Source organism: Chlamydotis macqueenii, chromosome 6, assembly GCF_036417535.1.
Source record: "Chlamydotis macqueenii isolate bChlMac1 chromosome 6, bChlMac1.mat, whole genome shotgun sequence".
Taxonomy (NCBI): domain Eukaryota; kingdom Metazoa; phylum Chordata; class Aves; order Otidiformes; family Otididae; genus Chlamydotis; species Chlamydotis macqueenii.
The window spans coordinates 37289388-37311700 of NC_141561.1; the positions used below are offsets into that span (position 1 = coordinate 37289388).

The following is a 22313-nucleotide window of genomic DNA, read 5'->3' on the forward strand; positions in this document are numbered from 1 at the left end:
CAAATTTCATACTCAGAAAAGGCTATCAAACCTCTACAGGCTTTTTCCAAAGACAAAAGGAGATATCTTAATTGCTTTTAAGTACTGACTGTTACTTAGATATCAAGTAGATACTGAAAGAATGGGACCATCCAACTACACTACCTCAAATTTTTCTTTCTAATGAGAATATTCCAATAAAAAGCAAGGGAAGATCGTCATCTTGTGAACACAAGGAACCCCTACATTATTTCTTTTATCAAGACAGACTTCATCTAGGTTGTGGCTGTGGAAAATCAAGGATCTTGTAGTTTTACACATATCTTTACCCCTGCCTCAGCAGCAACTTGCCCTAAAACATGAAAGCAAGTCTCACAGAGACTTCAAAGAGGACACTAGGAGAAAATGTTCTCATTGTGTCTCTCACTTATTCCCCTGTTTGAGTTATAAACTCAAAGCTGAGAACAAAGATATTCTCTAAAAACAAATGTAAATGCCTGAAAACTAGCTTTAGTGCCCAAAAGGGGCACAGAGATTCTGAGTTTCCGTCAAGTCCACACTAGATTTTCCACATTCATTATCAAGCAGTAACCCATCATCTCTGTTTTTCCATTTACAACTGATGTAAATGAATCCAGAGAGTATCTGGATTCAACACTACAATCTACAGACCAACAGCATTACATCCAAGGTAGGCAGTACATCCAAGGAAATCCAAGCATAGATCTAATTTTTATGTGTCACAACAGGAGGACAAGCTAGCTCAATAGCTTTAGAGTCTTTTATAATTTAGAATCTTTAGATCTTTTCAGTAAAACAATTACAGGTCATGATCACAGAGACAGCTAAAAAAAATAACCCACGAAAGTCTAAAACACAAATTCTGAAGTCAGAAGAACAGGAAGACACATAGGAAAAGTGGTGAAAAGAGGGGGACACCCCTCCCCTCTTTCCACTGGAATTTTATTTTTTTTAAGTTGCAGAATCCTAGTGACAAACACAGAAAGAGGAAAGCAGAAAAGGAAGGAGAAAATTGACAGACTGTATGAAAAGGGAGAGATGGAACAGGCACAGAAGAAAAGACAGAGTAAATAATCAGAAGACTAATACTGACTATATAGGTATTATAAGTGTAATGGGTTACAATCAGTAGGTTTTGGCAACTAACTCCCTCCTCCCTCTCCCTTCTTAAAAGGAATTGTTTTGTTTTGCAGGTATACATTTTTTTTCAAATGGAAAGACTCTCAAAGATCCAGAGCGTAGAGATAGAGAAGACAAGCTGTAGCAGGCCAGGAAACTGCCCACAAGTTAACTATCTCCTTTCCTACTGCATTATGGTGTTAGAGGAGTGGCATTTTGCTTGAAATCATTGTTCACTGACTATGAATCACATTTTTTTCCAGTCAAAACACATGAAAAACACTCTGAAACCATTAAAAACAGCACACAAATTCTAATGATATTGTGTAACTACTTTGCAGCCACTAAATGAAAACAAAGAGCTCTTCTATCAGCCCACATGTCCTTCTGGAGCTGATGCAGTGGTGTACTACAAATATGTATACAAAAAAAATCACAGCCGAAGAAAATACGTGTCTACCTTCACTATGGGACACAATGCAAAACACTGAATACCACAGCTGGTAAAAGGGGCATGAAGTTTGCAAAAAGGAATGTCACTGAAGATCTCCACCAGGAAAATGACTAGGCTCCAAGCCAACATACCACCTAATGCGAAGAAAATGCATGACTAAAGAGTGTTCTTTCTCTCATTTCTCTGTTATTTACTTCTCTGTATTCTGCAGCTCATGAGGCTATGCCACCCTAAAGGCTGACAGCTTTTCGGTGCAACAGTGTACATGTCCCCGGTATTTAGGACAACATTAAAATATGGGCATTCTCACCCTTCACCAAAACACAAAATCTCCTTTCACTTCCACAGGCACAGAGGCAGAACAGACTCTCTAACAAATACTCCTCAATTATTTCACAAAGAAAAACCTGACTGGGAAGAAGTTGTGAGCAGGAGAGACAAAGTTGGATATGAAAAGAAGGGATCTGAGGGCGAAAGGAGAAGAGGGAGTAATTTTTTGCTGTGTGATCAGAGGGAAAGGGTCTCTGGGGTGACTTCCCTCTCCTTTTTAACTCCAAGTCTCACATTCAGCCACATAGAGTCTAACGCATCTTCTGGCTCCTTTCCATCTGTGCTTATCTGACTCCAGAAGAGATCAGACAACCTACATAAGGCTCATGAACGAAGAGTCAATGGGCCCTCCTCTAAAACCCTTCACTGTCACACCACCAGAATTATCCCAGGTTTTGGCTTCTTGCACATGAGAATGACCTGGGGAACCCATTAAATTGATAGATTGATTACGAATGCTTTAGGAATGTGACTTTCCCACTGTCTAGCCAGTTTGATTTACAAAAACTAGTACATGAGTTACACACATTGGAATTTTAGTAATAATTAATCCTTGACCTGTTCAAAGTGCTGTACAAACATTAACTAGCCAATCCTCAGAATAAACATGCACTGTAAATAACAAAAAGCCCACCCTGAAAACCCCACGACACAAAAATGAATAACCAACCACTCCTCCTGAAAATCAAATCTTGCCTCTATCATAGAGGGAAAGGCTAGTGTGATAACTGCAGTGCCTTGTGCTGGGCCCCTGAAAGTCACTAACAAAGTCACTAACTATCACAGAGAAGAAGGTAAGTTCCTGACTCCCAGTGCCATACTGATGCCTTCAGGTTACAATACTTTTTTAGCCTCTGATGTCTCAGTAACCTTTGCACGTGATAGCCTGTGTGGATACAAGAACTCTAGGGCAAAACAAACAACAACAGCAACAACAAGGAACCAAACAAATAAATATTACACAAAATACTGTCAAAAGATTATTTGAAAAGCCCATTTATGAGCTTACAGACAATACCTTGGTGGCACGTATCTGCCTGTGAAGGTCAGTTAGTTGTTGAATTTTGTATTCTAGTTCTGAAATCTGGGCTTGAAGCCATGTCCAACGGCTGCCAATTCTAGCTCTGTCTGCAAGCCACTTCCATTCAGAAGTATAGCTGCTGTGAAGACAAAATGCTGGTTAGTCCAAAAATAAAGATAACCACATTTGCACAAGAACATTTTTGACAGCTGCTCTGCCTCATGTTGCAGGCATCTCTGTTGCTTTCAGAAGATATCTGATTATACCCATCCAGTTTCACATCAGCTTATTTCTGTAACTACAGAACTTGCCTAAACCAGTATGATCAACGTTCACCGGCTATTCCCAGGCTAAGCCAGTTTTCTGTTCTATATCACAAAACCTAGGGCTGGAGAAACTACCAAACCGTATCAGTTAATGTAGATTACAGATTTATAAAGAATTCCAGTAACTCCACCAGTAAGAATCCAAATTCTTACACCACACTTCCTCCCACAAGCTTTCATGACTATCGTTTGCTAGCAATGGGAATCTAATTAAACACCATCCAGCAATGACCAGCTAGATAGCAAGCTGTTGCCCAAAAAAACAACTAAGTAGTTTAGACTTCTTTTATTCAAGCTATTTTATAAATACAGCTGTGTCAGCATACTATAGTTAGGTCACTCTTACTGCTGTTTACAAATAGATGTATTTTGTAACACAAAAGATATGCCTCCCAGTACTCGACTTTTGTGATTAGTTTAACTTTACTATGCTAAATTCATCACTGGTGTCAGCAAACTTTACTCAGCCTACATATTAAATAAACAAATGACATAACGGTACCACTTAACAAATAATCTTAATAACCAGTAAGTTTAAGCAACAGAGATAACGCAATGCAATATTTTAGTATGCAACTTTCACTAGTATGCTACCATTAACTGAGTTTGTTTATTTGAAGAAAAGGGCCGGTGGATTTTCCCACTAAAGTTGTCAAGTGGTTTGCCACAGCTAACTTAAAAGAACTGTAAAAACAAACCCAAACTTCTTCTGGAAAATAAATGTCTTTACTCAAGTTATTGGGATAACTACTGGATGTAAATCCTGGATGACACTGTATGTAAGTTTAGCACAAGCAGAATACATGGTCCCCGGTTCCCCAGGCAATGAATAGTACTGAAGTATCACAGAAGATAAAAGAAAAAGCAGATGCCAATGAACTGGCACAAGTGAATCACACAAGTGCAATTGTTTCACGCAGAATTTTGTGTCAGCTACCTCAGCAATGAAAGAAAGGTAATACATCACTCTGCAGAAGATGCTAGACATTTCCTGCCATGACTAGAGAATCATCAAATTTGAGAATCCTGATATTTTCAGGGCAAAGATTATAAAACACAACACAACTCAGAATCTCAGAACTTCCAGTCTACTTTAGCTATCATAAATAGTAAGAAGAGACAGAGTCTCTGGTAGGTTACCTCTGAAATACATTATCTCCCCCTTTTTAACATAAATTATCGTCCCACATAATTTACAACCAGCTTAAACTCTCTCCTACAGAGACAAAATAAACGTATGAAATTAAACAGGAGATTAAATTGTCCTGTTTAAATCCAGAGTCTACGTACAAGCAAATAAAGTGGATTAACACCAAAACCAAACTCAAAGAACTCTATAAATACATATCATAATAAATTGTTTACATTTTATATATTCTGTTAGTGATTTTGTACTAGGAAAAAAGGCGTATGAAGTCATCTTGTGAACATCCATTTTTCTGACAATCCCTTCTTATTTCTCTTTGTTTTCCCATTATCACCAGCACACAGTAAATAGCTCTGGTTACTTATGCTTTAACCAGGCCTTCTCGCCAAGAACTTCTCTGGAATTGACAGCTTTTGCACATTTGTGCTTCTGGAAGTCATAAAACACAGTCTGTGGGGAAAGGAGGGGGATCCAAATTCCTAGTTGGTCCAAGTCACAGTTCAATTAAATAAAGTGTTCACACAAGTGTGGCGGCTGGAATAGTTAGGATTTGTCTCAAGACCCCTGGGATGGCAACAAGTTAGTCCTAAGAAAGAGCTGCTTAATAAGGCTGTAAAAAATCCCTTAGTTAATCATTTTATCAAAGAAAGTTAAATAGGAATAAAGAGGATAACTGAGAAAAATCCAATGGGAGTGCTGAGGTGCTTATTTCTGATCCTTTCTCAAAAGACAAATGCACAATCAACAAAAACCCCATAAACCAGGACATTATAACAAGAAAGTCCAGGTGAAAGAAAATAAACCACACTGGCAGAACTACCTCCCAAGCTAGATGCAAGAGTTCCAGGAGAAAGGTGAACTATCCTCAAATAGACTGAGGAGGAGAGGGGAGTAAATGAGCAAAATGAAAAATGCCCAAACAGCTGGGAAAAAAGAAGGGGAACAGAAAGGGCCGGAGCTGGTCTTAATGTCACATACACTATATGAAATCAGCCTGGCAGTAAGGGAATCCATAATCAATACCAAACCACAGTAGATAACAGAAGAACAGTCAAATATTGTAAACTTACGACAAACAAATAATATCATCTGTATATTAGTCTTACATATAAAAAAAAATCCTCTGCAAAGTTACATGACATTTTTCAAAAAAGTGTTTGCAGCTTTTATGAATTGCATTCACTGTTAAATGTATTATGCATATTTTTGCTTCATTCTAAAAGACTATGCAAGTATTTCTTAAGGCTTTAAAGTGTACAATATAATAAACTAACAGGATTTAATTATGCTCTACTAATGATGTCCTTAGGCTCCCCTGTAAGGAAGAGTGTCCACAAAACTAAGCACAAACATTTTAAGCCCATGCCAGAGGAAGCAATTTTAGCTTCTCTCCCCCGCCAGCCCAGGCTGCCCCGTGCCCAGCGCCTGCAGAAGCACTTGGGCAGCTACACAGTGACATGGATTAGAGAGTTGCTCATGGTTAATTTTAACTTTGGAGGCAGGGCCAATGAAGCAAGTTTAAGTCTAGATCCCTCTCCCAGTTTTGATGCCTTGCAGACAGACGCACACACACTTTTGCACTGCCACAACAGAAGGGGTAGGAAGCTCAGGGCAAGGCAGCAAGCATGAGCTCACATTTACGGCACAGGAGGTGAGAGCACTGCTTTCTGTTCCCATCTCTGTCGCTCATATTTGTTTGATCTTGCATTATTTATTTACCATCTTTGCCCCTCATGCTATTTCTCTATAAACTATTTAGCAAACCTTGTAAGTCCTCAGAGGATGATAAAATCACTATAAACTATCCTCACACCCCTAAGTGAGCTGTTTGCGTTTACTATTGCAACTAAAAAAAAAAAAGTAAAAAAAAAATAAAAATAAAAATAAAAATCTGTAAATCATAAATCTGTTCCTAGGATGTTAGAGAGTACAGAATGACATTCACTCAGTCAAGAAGGCTCTTTCAAGGTGGCATCAGTGAATTCATTAATTCTGCAAATCCAGACAAGGGGAAAAAAAAGAAAAAACCACAACAAAAAAAAACAACCACAAACAGTTACAAAAATAACCAGGCCTGTTACTAAAGGAGGAAGTCAGAGCAGGTGCTAAAGTAGAAGCTCCTACGTTTCTGTCCCGCTTTCTGTGTGCTCCTTTTGCACAGCATCTTTACTTAGTTTCTGTGCTTTCCACTCTAACATCATACATCCTCCACAGGAATTTAAAATTCGTTCTTCTGCTGGCAACTCAATACAAACCACGTTACATTTGCAAAAGTTTCTAATGTTCAGTACCGTAGTACAGTGAAATATTAAACTTAGAAATAAACTTACTGCTCTTGCGATGACTCTAAATCTGCAGACTATCTCCTGCATTCATCCAAGAGTATTAGAATTGGAAGAGAACAGAGCAATAATGACTTTGTATGAATAAAAAATCTCATTTAAATTCCCCTAGGAAAACATGCTGCAATAGTATTAGAAGCAAAATTTCTTTCCATGTGAGATACTGGCTTGGATTTCCCCTGTTTTGATTGAACTGCAGGAGGTCAATCCTGCACAACTTGCCAGAGACGAAAGAAATGCAGAAGAACCGACAAGGCACAAGGAGCACAGACACAAATGCAGACAAAGTATGATCAAAAATAAAACTAGGAAGCAGACATGCAGGCTGTACTATGTCACCCCAGAGTATGGGAAAGAATTCAGCTGGGGATGGTCAGCACCAGCAGAGGCAGCATTAGCATTTCATCAAAGCTACTTGCTTTTGCCGAGACCAAAGAGGCAAGTGAAGAGCACTAAATAATACACTGCTATTACAGTCAGTCCTATCACTTGGACTGAAAGAAGTTTTTAGCCACGATCTATGGACAGCATATATGGATTAACCCCTCAGAACTGTCACCTTCCATAAAAGAGAAAAGAGAACCAAGAACAAACCATACTTTTATATAAGCAAACCAACATCAAAGAACACATTAGGACTATGAGAAGTTATTTTCTTCTACCTCCATTATGCTGTGGGTGAGATTTATGTTTTCCCAATAGCCAAGATCAGTCTGTCCCCAAAAAAAAACCAAGCAACCTAACTGTGTGCAAAGGGGCACCGCTAACCAAGATACAATTATTGTGCTAGACACACACTTTTGTTTGGGTTTTGTGCATGGGAGGGGATGGAATTTAAATCTTTTAGGCACATTTGATTTTTATAAACAAGAAGCCTGAAAAACAGTTCATAAATAATGAAGGAGAAACACAGTGGTGTTTAAAGTAAAGTATCCAGGAAGGTTGATCCAAATAGGTATGGTAAGCACAGGAAAGAGTATTTTAGAGCATGCAGCCCCATGCCCAAGGCAAGATTTTCCACAAGTATCTTGTATCTTGAAAATTAGAGGGAAACTGAGGCCTTCCAGTCTTGCACCTCTCAATGAGAACAAATAACATGCCCCTACCATGACATGTCTGCAAGGACAATGATAGGATGCTTCGCACTGAACAGGAAAGGAGAATGCTTGCAACAGACCCACATCAGAACTCCAAAACACAGGTTTGCCAACCCAAAACATAGTCTCCTTCCAAAAGGTTTGTTTCAAAGAACATTAGCATTTTCAAGTTACAACATTTGTAAACACAATCAAACCAGAGAGCAAGGAACCCACTTGTGCCTTGGGAAGAACTCCAATTCCAGAATTCTGCATTAAACTAAAGAATGGCAGTTGTTTCTGACGTCCCCTCACACTTACATTTCTGCTCAGCCTCCTAACACAGTGTACTTTCCTTTTTCTGCCAGGCCATGTCCCCTTCAGTTTAATCCACATTGTCCTGGCATCCAGTCTGCAGATGATTTAGTCCTAAAGTGACCCCATGATCCTGACCTCTGCCATCCCTGACGGTTCATCTCCTACTCTCGCTGGGAACTCCTGGTCTATCAGAGGCCTATTGCAAATCAGTGAAGTATTTTGGAGCAAGAAGCAGCTCATAAACTAGAGACTGACTACCCTCAAGATAAAAAGTTAATGCCCTTCCTAGGTGGGAGTCACTGAAAACAACGACAGAAGTTTATCATTTTGATGAAGGACTTGACTCCGGAAACCGAAAAGCAAAAAATCAGAAAGTTCTCCAGATCTTTAAATTCCATCCAGATATCACATGACTCACAATGAAATTTATGAGACTTAACACAAGGGAAAAAAAATCATACGTCTCCCAATTCTCTTGGGAAGCTCACTCAGTTGTACAAAAATACAAAATAGTTCATATTCACCACATGGCACTTTATCATAAATGGTCAACAGCACATTAGTATGGTGGGGATGCCCCAGGATCAGAGCTGCAAGTCTGTGAACTTTCTGAGCTGCCCCTAATTTTACACCAGCATTACAGTCAGTTTTCCTGTGACTACACATGGCAATGCTCAAAAAGCAGCTGGCCTGGATACAAGCATTTTCTTACAAGCCATTGAGGTGAGTGCAGGGCTTCTGACCTTCTGTCAACACTTTGGAGAAATTCAACATGTCCATTTTTCTTCTCTCTGTAGACACTGACAGTAAATAAGAGATTACCTATGAAAACTAGGAGATGGTATCATATAAAACATTTAGATTAGGTCAATTTAGATATGCAGTGCATGTATTTTAGACAATCTTATCTAAATTTTACTCATGAGATAAAAATGCCGACTCCCAACAAAAACTTCCAACACTTGTAATGGCTGAACAAACATGTCCAGCTATGAAATGACCCGTAAACGCTTTCTCAAGGACTAATTCTTCCAGCACACCTACTTAATGTTTGTTTTCAGAATGAACTAACTTCAGTTGCTGTTGAAGTATTAATTCCCTTCGACCAGTTAACTGTTAAACCCATAATAACCACGTAATTAAAAAAACAGTGAGTGCTGCTTTATGAACTCAATCTCTTCTACGCATTCCAGAGTGCAAAGAAGATTAAAACAAACTGTAACAAATATTGTTCTCTGGGATCATATCCAATCAAGACTACATAACAAAACACTATTTGCTCTGACAGTTCACTATCAGCCCTTGCTCAGATCATCCAGGAGCGCTCGCTGCAGACTCACTGCAGAGAGCAATATGCCACTGTTTTGAGACAACCACTACCAAACCAAGCTACGTCCCAAAAAAAAAACCCCAAACTCACAACCAAAAAAATTAACAAATTAAAGGAAGTTCTCTGTTACTCAAAATTATACTGCAAAGATCTGCAATCAGGTCATTCACCTGGAGCCTCCAGGGTTGCTATCTTCTTTGGTGTTTAACAGAAATTTTTACCTGGCAGAGATTTTCCTCTGAAACGCTACATGGCTTCAGAACAGATGGGTTACAGTTCTCCCTATCATCTACAGACATCAGCAACTGCTTATCACAACAATTTCTGGCACCCACACCTGGTCCCACCATCTCTGACATACTGTTGCCAATACTTTCAGAATTGCATCCAATAACATATGTTGATACTAACACATAATACACCTTATCTTCCCAAACTGAAAAACTTTATCCAGCTGAACATTTCTGCCAAGCCATCAGGCCTGAGGAATTTATGCAGTAACACCTGAAATTACTAACCATAGCTGTGATTCTCCCTTGAAGAGACAATTCACGGTAGAGAAGTAGAGTGTGAGAAAAAAATTAAGTAGCAACAGAGTAAATTTTTACATCTTCCACAAATACGTTTAGAAGGGACAGTGGGAAAGGGAGAAGAGGAAAATCAATATTCAGGAAAAAAAGTTGTACAAAAAACCGGAAAATATAAAAAGGGAAAGCCTCTGCGTGTGGATACCCTAGCAAAGGAGAATTTTTTTTAAGAATTTTACACTGGAGGTCTATATGCTCCCTCATCTGAGAAATCACATCTTCCAAACCGATGAGATGCCACAGTCAGTACTTGCCTGCTACGGGGTTCCTGCAAAGAATCACACTATTACTGGAGCTTTTATATTAGAAACTGAACTGTTACACTTGCACCGAATTGTCAACTCAATTTAGGGCTCAACAAAAGAAATTAAAAATTCAGCTTCTTAAAGCAGTGTTGTCTGTTACAGTGCAGAATTTTCCCAAAGGATGGCCTCACAACCTGGTAGGTGCTTTTCATCTACAGTTCTGTTTACATAATTCTTTAGAGCTGTTAATGATAAAAGACCAAATTGGTTGGTAGAGGTGGGGTCAGTTGGAATATTAACTAACCCCAAGAAGTAAAAATCTGTGAAAGGTAAACAACCAGCACCATTTCCTCTTTTAATAAAATCACAAAAATACTCTCCAAAATGCATATCTGCTAATGCCTTTTGTTAAAAACATTTTTAAATTAATTTTTAAGATTCCAGTGGCTCCCCCAGCACTCCAGTTTCTTCCATTAAACCTGAGCATGCCGTAGATCAGACTAATACGAAGCAGAGAATAGGTAGCGCTGACATGCAAAGAAAGAAACTTCAGGAACACCAGGGCTCCCTGGAAACAAGCTTCTTTTCTTGCCTTTGAAATGGCACAACATCAATAGACTAACAACAAAACACCAGGAACACAGGCCTAGAAATTCTCTGTAAGTATTACACAACTGCCCTTGAAAAAGAAATCAAGAAAGACGTGCTACGTCTGGATCCTGTGCTCAACATAAAATACGATAGAGCTTACAACATATTCCTTTAAATATATGTGCAAATGGAATATTATTGTAGCATACAAGCAGCATATCAAGGCTGTCCAGCCACTGAAGTTGGTCTCAAAATTTGTACATATATTCTTACAAGGAGTAAGTGGGTATTGTATTCGTTTAACATCAAACTCCAGCTTGTAACTAATTTCATTCTACCTGTATATAATACCAGATTTCAATGTAAAAACAGATATAAAGCATATTCTTTCTTGAGTCTTTTTGGATAGACAACTACCAGTTGATCCAGAACTTGCATGCCAGATGCACTGGAAATGATCAGCAGGTTTTCGGCAGCAAAGGGGCTGCAGCCCTGCAGGACAGGGAAAAACCACCCAGGGCAGGGACTGAAAGGAGACTCAGGAGGGGCTGTGGTTGCTGGGGAAGCCCACGGCAGAGCTATTGGGTGAGAAAGGAGGAGCAGCAGCAACAAAGATATCACCACACACTGGCTCGCCTCACCAAAGGGAACGTGCCTTGCTGTCAGGTAGTATGAGCAGTGCACCCACCAAATGTGTGGGGGTGCTGCAAGGAACGGGCTAACAGGAGAGCTGGAAGGACCCCAGAGCGCTCTCCAGGTGGGAGGGCAGTTGGGCAGAGCTGGAACAGGTCCCACTTCAAGCCTGCGGCCTGGACCCAGCCCACCCATGGGACCCAAAGGAACCTGCAGAAGGGCTGTGCTGAGCGTGAAGGCCCCGGTGAGGGTGAGCCCCTAGCAGCACTGCCGTGGGGACATGGGACAGCCTGGTACACCAGCAACCGACTCCTTTTGGCCCCTCGCAGTTGCTCTAAGTGTGCTGTGATTATGTAATAGAGGAGTAACCAAACAGTACATGGCTGTCTGCTTTGCAGGGCAGGGATGGAGTTTGTTACGAGGTTAAACCCTACAGTCCCATCTGCAGGGACAAGGAGCGGAGAGTGTAATGAATGTAGGTTGGAACAGTTGCAACCTTCTTGGCTTTGGTGTTTTGCAGGAGTTTGGGGTGGAGTTCCACCAAGTTTTATTGCTGCCCGATCCGCTCCCATGGGCTGGGAGGAAGGGGAGTTTATAATGCACATATATTCAAACACGCATTTATTTGTTCTCAGTATCAGAAGCAGTAATTAAAAGTTTGCTAACTGGAAATTAAATTGATTTAAATTCCCCAAGAGAAAACTTTTTCTCACGCACAACAGCTAGATAAAATGTTTGGATGAAAATAGAATCATCTACAGCTATTTCAGTTTCAATAAAAAAAGAGCACAGGTCAATATATTTAAATCCAACATCTAAAGTTACATTCCTAATCCATATTTAGCAGTATGAATGAAACCCTGTTACAGGAGAGCATTCCTATTTTGGGAAGTCTTTATGCACACTTTTTATTTCATGTGAAAAGGAAAGCATTTAAATGATTTCCTGTCTCAGGGGCCCATGTACGCCGATTTTCAAAGGCACTGGATGTATCCCTTTGAAGTAGATTCTTATGAAATCAATGTTATCTATAAAATGAAATAATGCTGCTCTCGCTTTACAAGATGTTAAAAAGACAGTTCGTTGTTGTTTGTAAATAAGTCTCTTAATTAAAACAAACACAATTCACAGCTTGCCAAAAGAAAAAAGCTAGCCATAAAACGCTGGTTATTAATCAGCAGTTGACATCAAGCACCAAACTCTTCTTGATGCACCATTACATTAAGCATGCGAGATTATCATGTATACAAATGTGTCCGAGTATTACATTTTCTATTCTACAACGCTATGTTGAGTATGTATTAAACTGTCATTCAGAAGAGTAATGCCAAGTTTTTATTTAACATGCATTCAACACCTATCTAACTCAAAAGCTTTGACGTTCCTAGTTCTAAGATTGACTTGCAGGTTACAACTTGTCAAACCTTCTGCCTTTCATTAAAACTTTTCAGCCTGCTTTCTGCAGCTGCAAAAATATTAATGTAATTACAGGTTAGAAATCAGGATCCTCACACACAAGAACATTACTCTGGTATTGTGAGAAGGAAGTCTTGCTCCTGGTATTGTGAGAAGGAAGTCTTGCTCAAAAGCAAGTTAATATTGCTGTACATCAGATCTCTGAAGAGAAACAGTAGATGCATGTGGGATCCTAAAGAGGTTGTAAATCCATCTTATTGAAATCCAACCAAGGGAGGTTGAAAATATTCTGAAATAATACATGTATCCCTAGAGTGAAAACAGAAGGTAATATAAAGCTAGCTTTTCTTTCATCCCCTGGTAACAATTCTCCTCCCACATCCTAGTGACAGAAGCCAAGAATTGAGAGAATGGAATTCATGAAAAGCAATGTACAAAGCATTTTGAAATCAGCGTATTATTAGAACCTATGAATTTAATGTGAGGTCTTTTGAATAAGTATAATCTTCTATGCAAGTAAGACATTTCCTGGACTTGTAAACTAATAGTCTTAAAAACTAGAAACAATTGGAGTTTTGTGCATAAGACAAATGGAGCTCAGACTCTCTTCCTCCCCTTCCCAAAACCAGAATTCAGTTCTGATATCAGGTACAAAGCAAGATTACAGCTCAGAGTGGAAAATTAGGACTTGGTCTTGCAAAAACAAACAGCTTCCCCTTACAATGTGGCCCAAAGACACACAGTAAAACCCAGCCCTAAAGCAGTGCCATCTATAGTGAGGCCTTCAGAACTGCATGGTGTTGCTCAATTAGCCATGAGAAAAATGCTAGGAAAAATGGAAAATAATCTGGAACAAACACATTAGATCTGGAGATACCAGTCATAATATTTTCTTCCTTCCTGAATTCTCTCCGCCTTACTGCTCCCCTCCGCACCAAGTATTTGTAATAAAAGCAGACTTCCCATCTTCTCTCATTCCAACTAGCAATGGGAGTGGGACAGGGAGGGGAGAAGAGGAAAAAAAGAGAAGTATTTATTATCACTGCGTATTACTTACGAAAGTTTCCAGGCACAATAAACCCTGTGGGCAAGGAAAAATATAACAGTGCCTCTTCATCAGGCTTGAGGTTGCTGGAGGATAATCAATAAAATATGTCTTCCAAAAATCAGAGGAAAAGCATGAAAATATTTCAGAAAAAAAAAAAAAATTCCACCAAATGATGCAAAAGGACTGTATTCAGATGGGGAAGGAGGATTGGGGAAGCAGGGCACAGGACTTTTCACGACTAGACAGAGCTACTTATTTTGCAGAAAAATCTATTGTAAGCAGCTTTTCTCTCTAATCAATTAGGTACCTGCATTACTATTAGATAGAGTGAGCAGCCGTGCCTTCGAAGAACCGTAGTGATATATCTTTTAATTCTGGAAGATCATTCATGTAGTGCATGTACAATAAAAACTCTGTACCTTGCAACTTCAAAGGTTTCCCACCGATCCTAAAGAGAGGATGTGAGGTCACCTTGTTTGAAATTGGTGACCATTTCTATGAATAATCTTCCATCTTAATGAACCACAAAGAAGATGAACACAATGCAAGTTAACTCAGCTTGTGAAATGTTGTCTATGTTGCATTTCAAGTGGTTGATGTTAGTTGTGAATTCCTGAAGGAATTACTTATGCGCAGCCTTGTGATGTCCTCCTTGGGCCCTTCGTCCACTTTGGTTACTAACACCTGACACAGAACTAGCAAACAGCACCTAACATCTGCCTTTGAGAAACCAGAGAGAAGTACTACCATATCCTCTGTGTCGTGTTTCAGGGACTCTCCTACACCCAAAGGCTGGAATGGTACTAGAATACGCTACAAATTACTTATGGAAATTTGGTGCTTTGCCTAAAAAACCTGTGAAAACTGTCACAGGTTAAAGACATTCATGAGCTGACATTTGCAGCAAAATGACAAAATTCCTGAAAAGAGTCAACAATTTTTTCATATTTCTATATAACAAATACAAGGATCAAATGTGTTTTCATTAAGCTGTTGAAATGCCTTTCCAACTACTGTAGAAACTAAGGAAGTTCAATAAGTACTGTGAATTGTCGACTAGAATGATTGCATTCACCAGTGGACCAAAGATCTTTCTTGTCTTGAGGACAGCACCTATGTAATGCACAAGGGATGAACAATGGTCTAAATATCTCTTTGCAGCTATTTGCAACTAAACAACAGAGGTATTGAAATAGATGGATAAAGACAATCTTACTTGAGACCCAAAGCACTGAGATACAGCTCAGAAGCGCTTATGTCAACACTCATAGGGCAAAACTCTTTTCAGGATAATGAGAACGAACAGGTTCAAAATGCTAAAAATAGCTCCAGGTTTTTTTCCTGCCGTGAAGAACTGGAGCCGGAATCAACTTCTCCCTCCTGATGGGAAACAGATTGTTCTCAGGTAAACACGATAACTGCAAATCCCTCCCCTCTTGTACATTGGATTGACACTTCCTCCCCCCCCCAAAAGGATAAAAAGCACCACGGACACAACAACCAGCCACCAGTGTGATTATACCCTCAAGTTAAATGCAACCAGTATACTGTGATATAAGCAAACCCAAAACATTTTTCGCACTCATCACTGCATTAATAGAACCTTCTAACATCTATGGTTGAGATTTACGAAGAATACCACAGAGGAAGAGTCTTTCCAGGTCAGTAAAAGTCTTCACTGTGAAAAAAAATAAGTTACAGGAGAGGAAACGAGTATTCTCTCACCTACACGATCACATTATATCTGGAAAACACTGAGAGTCAATTCCCTAGGAGAGAAAGGCATTTCAAAGAACGCAAATACACTTAGCAGAAATAAAAATGGATATTAACTTTGTTTCTTTGGTCTAGGTGAAAGGCAATCCAAAGAGCCTTAAAGTGGTAAAGCTCAGGAAACAGCAAATCTCAGCAGCTGTGCTGGTGAGTAACTGATGTACCTTTGCTATCTAGAAGAAAAAGTGCAGCCTTTTAGCCACGAAGACAAATCTTAGGAAGTTGGAGACATTAAGAAAACCATTCCAAGCTGAAGATAATGATAAATTCAAATAAGAGACAGCTTGCCCTCACTGCAACGTTAACTCAAGGATTGCTTCAGCCTATACACACAGACAAGAGTCTTCTGCTTAAACGGGGTAGTACTTTAACTCTGAGCTCACTGGCCCAGCAGCACGGTTCAAACACCAGCAATTCTTGCATTGCCAGTGCAGCAAGGCCTTAGCTAATGCACACTGCTAACCTTGTCACCCCTGCTGCCTGACTGCTGTTCAGCAGTAAGCACATAAAAAAGGGAGGAAAAAACCCCATAACCTACAAATAAAGGGTTGCACTGACTCAGACTATAGACGATCTACCCAGTCTCCTGCCTCTTAGCAGTTGCCAAGATAACAGTCTTACAACAGGGCAGGCATGAAGGGAGCAGTGCTTCTCCAGAATACTCCCTCAGCTGCCAGCAACAGCAGCCTGGGGATTTCCTGAGCCAAAGGTGGTGTCTTTGTACTTAATAATCCCCTGTGGATTTTTTTTTGTCAGTGCAACAAAACAAACTGAGTAAGCCTTAAGTGGAAAGATAACTTAAGGAATTCAAAAGCCACAAGAAGAAATAAAGGTAGAGGACTGGCAGGCAGTTAGAAACTTGACTGTTCCGGGCAAGAAGAAAAAAAGAAAACTCTCGCACAGAACTTCGGTCCAAGTTTTACATTATCCACTACCCTTTGAGGATCAAGAGTTTCTCATCAGCTTTTCAGTTCATGTAATCATAAGATAAGAATTCTAGAGGCAGAGCTATCACTCAGAAGTTCAAACATATCAGCTAGGAGAAGAATGTGGATTCTCCTACGCTGGGAAGAGCCAAAAGCACTGTTTTTTTAATTAAAGTATTTCAAAAGAACAATTCTTTTGCAAACCCAAATATTTAAGGTGATCCTAACTTCATTGGCAAGTCACTACACTTTGGTAGGACTTCAGTACAGCATTTGCCATCCTGACAATATGAAAACGAAAACTAGTTTTTACTTTGCACTTTTTCTCCTCTCTGTTTTCCAGGCCTATAGAGTTTAACAACACACAGCAGTGATTGATACAACCATGCTATACTGAAGCTATAAACATGCAACAGGGCACAGCTCTTTTTTTCAATTTAAGATGAAGCTTCCTGGATTTCTTCTGAACATTACGATTTTCAAGAAATAGACCAAGAATTATAAGTTTTTAAATACTTATTTTTCCTCAAACCCCAGTGTCCCTCTTAATGCTTTCTAGACACTCCCTAACAGCAGAGAGTACTTAGGAGAGATCAGGAAACACGAAACCAGTCCTGACTTGAAGTGCTAGAAAGGTAGGTGCCATGAAGCTCCTACCAAGCTGCTGTATTGTATCTATTCTGCATGTCACTGTCCTGACTATCACACCCTAACAGACCCGAAGACATACTCTGTTCTCTCCAGCTGCAGGAAGGGGAAAGCAGCCATCCTTGCACCACGTTTTACAATTTCTTGGCCACAGAGATTGAGAGATTGTGTTAATAGTGTAGCAAGCTGGGGCGGAGGGAGGGTGAAAGGAGAGGAAAAGGAAAAGAAAAAAAAAAAAAAAAAAAAAGGCTGTACTACCACCAGGGAACAATTTTACTATCTACTTCTCTTACCCACCACTGATTTCCAAAGCTACAATAATTTGTACTGACAGGATCCCTGTCATTTCAAGACAGTATTAGTTAATTATATTGATTTCACTCTGATTCTTCTTGAAAAAGATACCAGCAATAATAAAAACACCACTGCTACCTTCCCTCCCAGTAGCAGAACAACTTCAGTAATTAAACAAACATTTTTAGAATTATAATTCAAAGAACCAAACTTTTTCAATATACAACCTCCAAATATTGGATGACTTGACACCTGCATCAGATGATAATTTTTATTATTTACCACATTGTAGTGGATTTCAAGATCCTAACATTGACCAATTCTTAGCAACTCTAGAATAAAATTAAAATTATTTTCAGATTGGCCAAAAAAGTAATTTACAGCACTGCTATCACTCTTTGATTTACAGCACCATCCGAGTATTGAATAATTAGCAGTACTAATGCAATGCAAATGGACAGAGTGCGGTACAAAATCTAGCTCTCTACAGTCTAGTAAAGTAATTGTTCCTTAAATGCTGTAATTAGGACAAGTTCTCACTTTCTGTCTGGCTCTGCCAAACCTAGCTCACTCAGGCAGTCCTGCTGATTTCAGCAGGACTATCTACTGAGTGAGGTTACTCACACAAGAAGGAATCTGCAGGTCCAGACCCTTCCATCTTGACTTATAAGCATGAAGCACATGAGTCTAGCAGGAATTTAACACTTACGCTTCCACAGTTGTTCTTACAGTCTGTTCCTCACCATCTTCATCTGAGCTGCTACATGTTGCATCAGAGTCCAGATCCTTCTCCACGCGAGACAGCAGCCCTCCAGTAAAAAGTGCAAACCCCCGGATTTCACCTGGTGCAATGCTAACTCCGTTCTGTGTGTCCGTACTCGAACTACTCTCCAAAGTAGTTGCGTTGTTTCCTGGCCAACCCTCAGTGCACCTGAGGGAGCTACTGCTCAAAAATGTGGCTGGCTCATGGAAAACCTTCCTTCTTTGTAGCTGATGTTTCACGAAGCATCTCAGCTGATGATCAGAGTGTTTGATAACATGCTTTGCCAGGAGCATTTGTAAACGTTTCTGAGTTCTTTTGGTGCGATTGATTTCCATTTGTTGCTTAGTGATACACTGGAGTAAGCCAGCATACACCTCCTCCGGGGTGCAGCTCAAAATCCTTTCTGAAGGCCTGTGAAGAATTTGGTGTAATAAATCCCCTTTTATTGTTTCAGCGCAGACTTCCAAAGCCCTACCCAAAAAACCATTCTTCTTGTAACATTTACCATTTAAAAGTTGCATTTCTTCTGCATTACTGGATTCAGTTACATTTGAATCCGAAAGTCTCTGCATTTCTGCCAAATTCGGAGATGTGGTCTCTGAAAACATTCCCCCTTTGACCTGTTCCTCAGGTTCTGAATAACTAATCTGACCAAAGGATGTGTCAGCACCATTATGTAACGAATTTCTCATCTTGGAGCAGTCGGGCTCTCCCGCTTTTGTTTGCTTACCGGATTTGCTGCTAAATGCAGAATTTGTACTCATTAACAACACAGACTGATAGCGCTTGGAGGATGGTGGAGAACCAAAATGCCGCACACTGAAGATATCATTCCTGAGGTTGGGCTCAGCAGTGGGGAACCCCAGGACTGAGCAAGTAATCTGTGCGATGGAGTCCTCTTTTATCTTCTCTTCCACTGCTCTGGAATTTTCCATGCACAAAGCTGTATCAGACTCCATAGCTCTAGAGGACAAAGAAGGTGACAAGTGGATACCATGACCTTTTGTTGCTGCCTCTGAGGGCTGGTGTCATTATAGCTACCGTAGGTAGTTTACAGCAAACCTGAAAATAACACGGGCCAAGTAAATTTTCTCATTTTTATGACACAATACAAACACACCACCACTGTCAGGTATTTCATTCTTTCAACATTCCAACATTATTCAAAGATTCCATTAAAAAGGCCATTATCTAAACAACACAGATAAGACTACGCTCCCTCCCAAGTCAAACAAGAACACTCTTTCTGTTTTTTTTTCTTTATTTCATTCAGAGGTTGCTCTATGTGCAATGAAAGCCTTTACCTCTCAGGGGAGTAAGTGTTCATACCTCATTGCATTTCTGATCCTATCAGTCTGAGAAGTAAGACTCACAAAGTTCAAGACTGTCATCTAACCTTGCCCAGACTGAAAAGGATGATCATAAGCCACATGACTGGAAGGATGCATTTTAAAATGTGTGTAAGTCTATGCATATGCACACATACACATGCATCCACACATTCTCACCCCAGAAATCTGCCTGGATTTTATTTTAATCTGCTCTGGAGATAAGTTACTTGGAGTTGCATTTGGTTTTTGTTCAAGTATTTTTTTTTAATACTTAAATGAGTCAACATAAACCATATCACAGAAGTCAGAGCTATGCAGCTACCTATTACAAGTTCAGCAAAGCAGAACACCTACCACATGATGAAACACTCTGAAATAAACTCAGAGGCACTATGAGGAGAAACGTATTTAACATAAATCTATACAAAGCAGGCATTTGAGTCATTAACTTATTATACATTCTCACAAATACACTTTAGAAACCAATCATCAAGGCTAATGCTTTAAAACCAGAGAACTGTAAGGTCTAAATATTTCCTAAAGAATTTTTCCTGTGCCTTTGCGTTTGGGTTTTCTTTATTCATCAGGCACTGCCTGCACAATACAAACACAATATTCTTTGGTAACAACTTGAGTAAAGACAAAGAGTTTTCCTTTACAAACCCTTCTGCCTGTGGCTTGCCACAGCTTAGACGAAGGTTCCCAAACTTTGGGATCCAAAGACCCGTGTCAACCTTCACCGCTTCTCGTCAGCAGCTATGCTGCCACGTCATACTGTATCTATTCCACAGCCTACAGAGCAGGAATCACTGCCTCGCACTGTACTTCCAGCTTTGTTTACGAGATGGTTAAATAAACCAAATGAAATATAACTGAACATGGTCTGTAGAAGCCTAAAAGATAAGCTACTGTCAGTTCTTCGTCAAGAAGCTAAAGACAAAACCAGAAACAATAAGAAAGTAGTGACAAAACCTAGTGTAGCACACTACAGTAAATTCTCTGTTTAACCAGTGTACTAGTTGAGCAGCATTTCCACTGCCCTCCTTTTAATTTCTTCAGTTTCTTTGATCTCCACAGCAACTGCCTAGCTCAGCAATTTTCAATGTGCAGATCCCATAAGGGGTCAATGATTGAGACTGCCACATACGGATCTTAAGAAAAGCAGACTCCCTGTCTGAAGCCTTAGCTTGTTTGTAACTACAGGTTTTACGCTGAAGGTGCAAACATTAAATGGAGATGTGGAAATCTAAGGAGTTGAGATGCATCACCTACCCAGTATCACGGGGACTAGGTTTGGTGGTCCTAATGCTAATCCTAAACAATACTGTAAAAACCCCCAGGATTTTAACCTTTATCAACTAGCCAATAAGTTCAGACTAGAGAGGAATTCAGCACAAAGTCCTCTCCAGTGGACAGCCATTCAGCAAGAGCCCCGCTACTGGGATCGGGCAGGGAAATATGCTGATGAGAGCTGGAGCCCCAAATCGCAGAGGCTTTGGTGACCTGGCAATGCTCTAAGCATCTGGCTGGCTCATGGCTTTGTGTCTTTCCACTCCTGTAAGAGCTAGCAGGCACAAGAACTTTTAAATCCAAAGGAGTATGGATTCAGACACCTATGCCTCTCAGTATATGGCAAGTAACTATAGTAAGTCAAACTGATCTAGCATGGCTAAAATATAAGGGGGAGAGAACTGAAGCCCACACTTTCTCTGTGGGGTTACTCTGAACTCAAGGTTGAGTCCCCATGCTAGATCTGTCCCTGGGAACTCCAAGAAGCTCTCTCAGAAGAACGCTGTCAGCCTGATATCTACATGCACCGAACAATGAGTTTATAACTGTCCCAACTTCACCATCTACCTTCCTTACCCCAAGTGGTTTAACAGTCACAGATGGCTACTCCTGAAAGCCAAGAAACATCCACATACAGCAGGGCTGCTGCTCAAGCAACCAAGAAGTCTGACGATGTGTATCTATATGAAGATGGAAGCTATTCAAAAAACTAGCAGCACAGAATTTTCAGAGTGCTGTGTTTTAACTTGATCATATTCCCTCAAATACTACATACCCTTCTGGTACAGTTTCAGATTTCCTAAACTGCAATGAGTGTCATTAGCAAATCATCTGAAGGTTCTTTTGAGTTTGGGGGACTTCCCCCCCCCCATCTTTTAGGAGAAAGAAGAGAAGAAATCAAAGTACCCTCAAATTGAACCAGAAACATTAAACTAAAGAGCACTGACAAACCACTAACTAATTAGGAGTTTCCGGCAGAAGACACTTAACTGGCAATGTAGCTCAAAAAATAAAGAAAAACGCTTTTTAAGAGAGAAATTGCTTAATTAACCCCTACCCAGCAACCTGCAAACTTCACCCAGTGTTTCTGCCCTGAAGACAGTCATGTGAGACACTTCAGGTGTGCTCCTTGCATTTCAGTGACATCAAAAAGACTTTATAAAAGCTAGTATTGTCCCAGTCTCCAGTCCTTAGCATTTCTCCAAGAAGTTCACACACACACACACAAAAAAGTAACTGGCATATGAGCAAAGCGAAGTATTAGCTGCAAAAAATGAAAAACAAATTTTAGTACAAGCACTTGGC

The 22313-nt window shown here is 39.9% G+C and overlaps 1 protein-coding gene across 1 annotated transcript in view; it reads right to left on the minus strand.

The window, feature by feature from the left end:
• KANSL1L (KAT8 regulatory NSL complex subunit 1 like) overlaps positions 1-22313 on the minus strand; it is a 63249-nt gene that overhangs the window by 37424 nt on the left and 3512 nt on the right. The window contains exons 2-3 of the mRNA XM_086751631.1: positions 18334-19350; positions 2922-3063 (exon numbers count right to left, since the gene is read on the minus strand). Coding sequence (XP_086607757.1) covers positions 2922-3063; positions 18334-19346 — 1155 coding nt within the window. The 5' untranslated portion in view covers positions 19347-19350. The remainder of the gene's footprint in view (positions 1-2921; positions 3064-18333; positions 19351-22313) is intronic.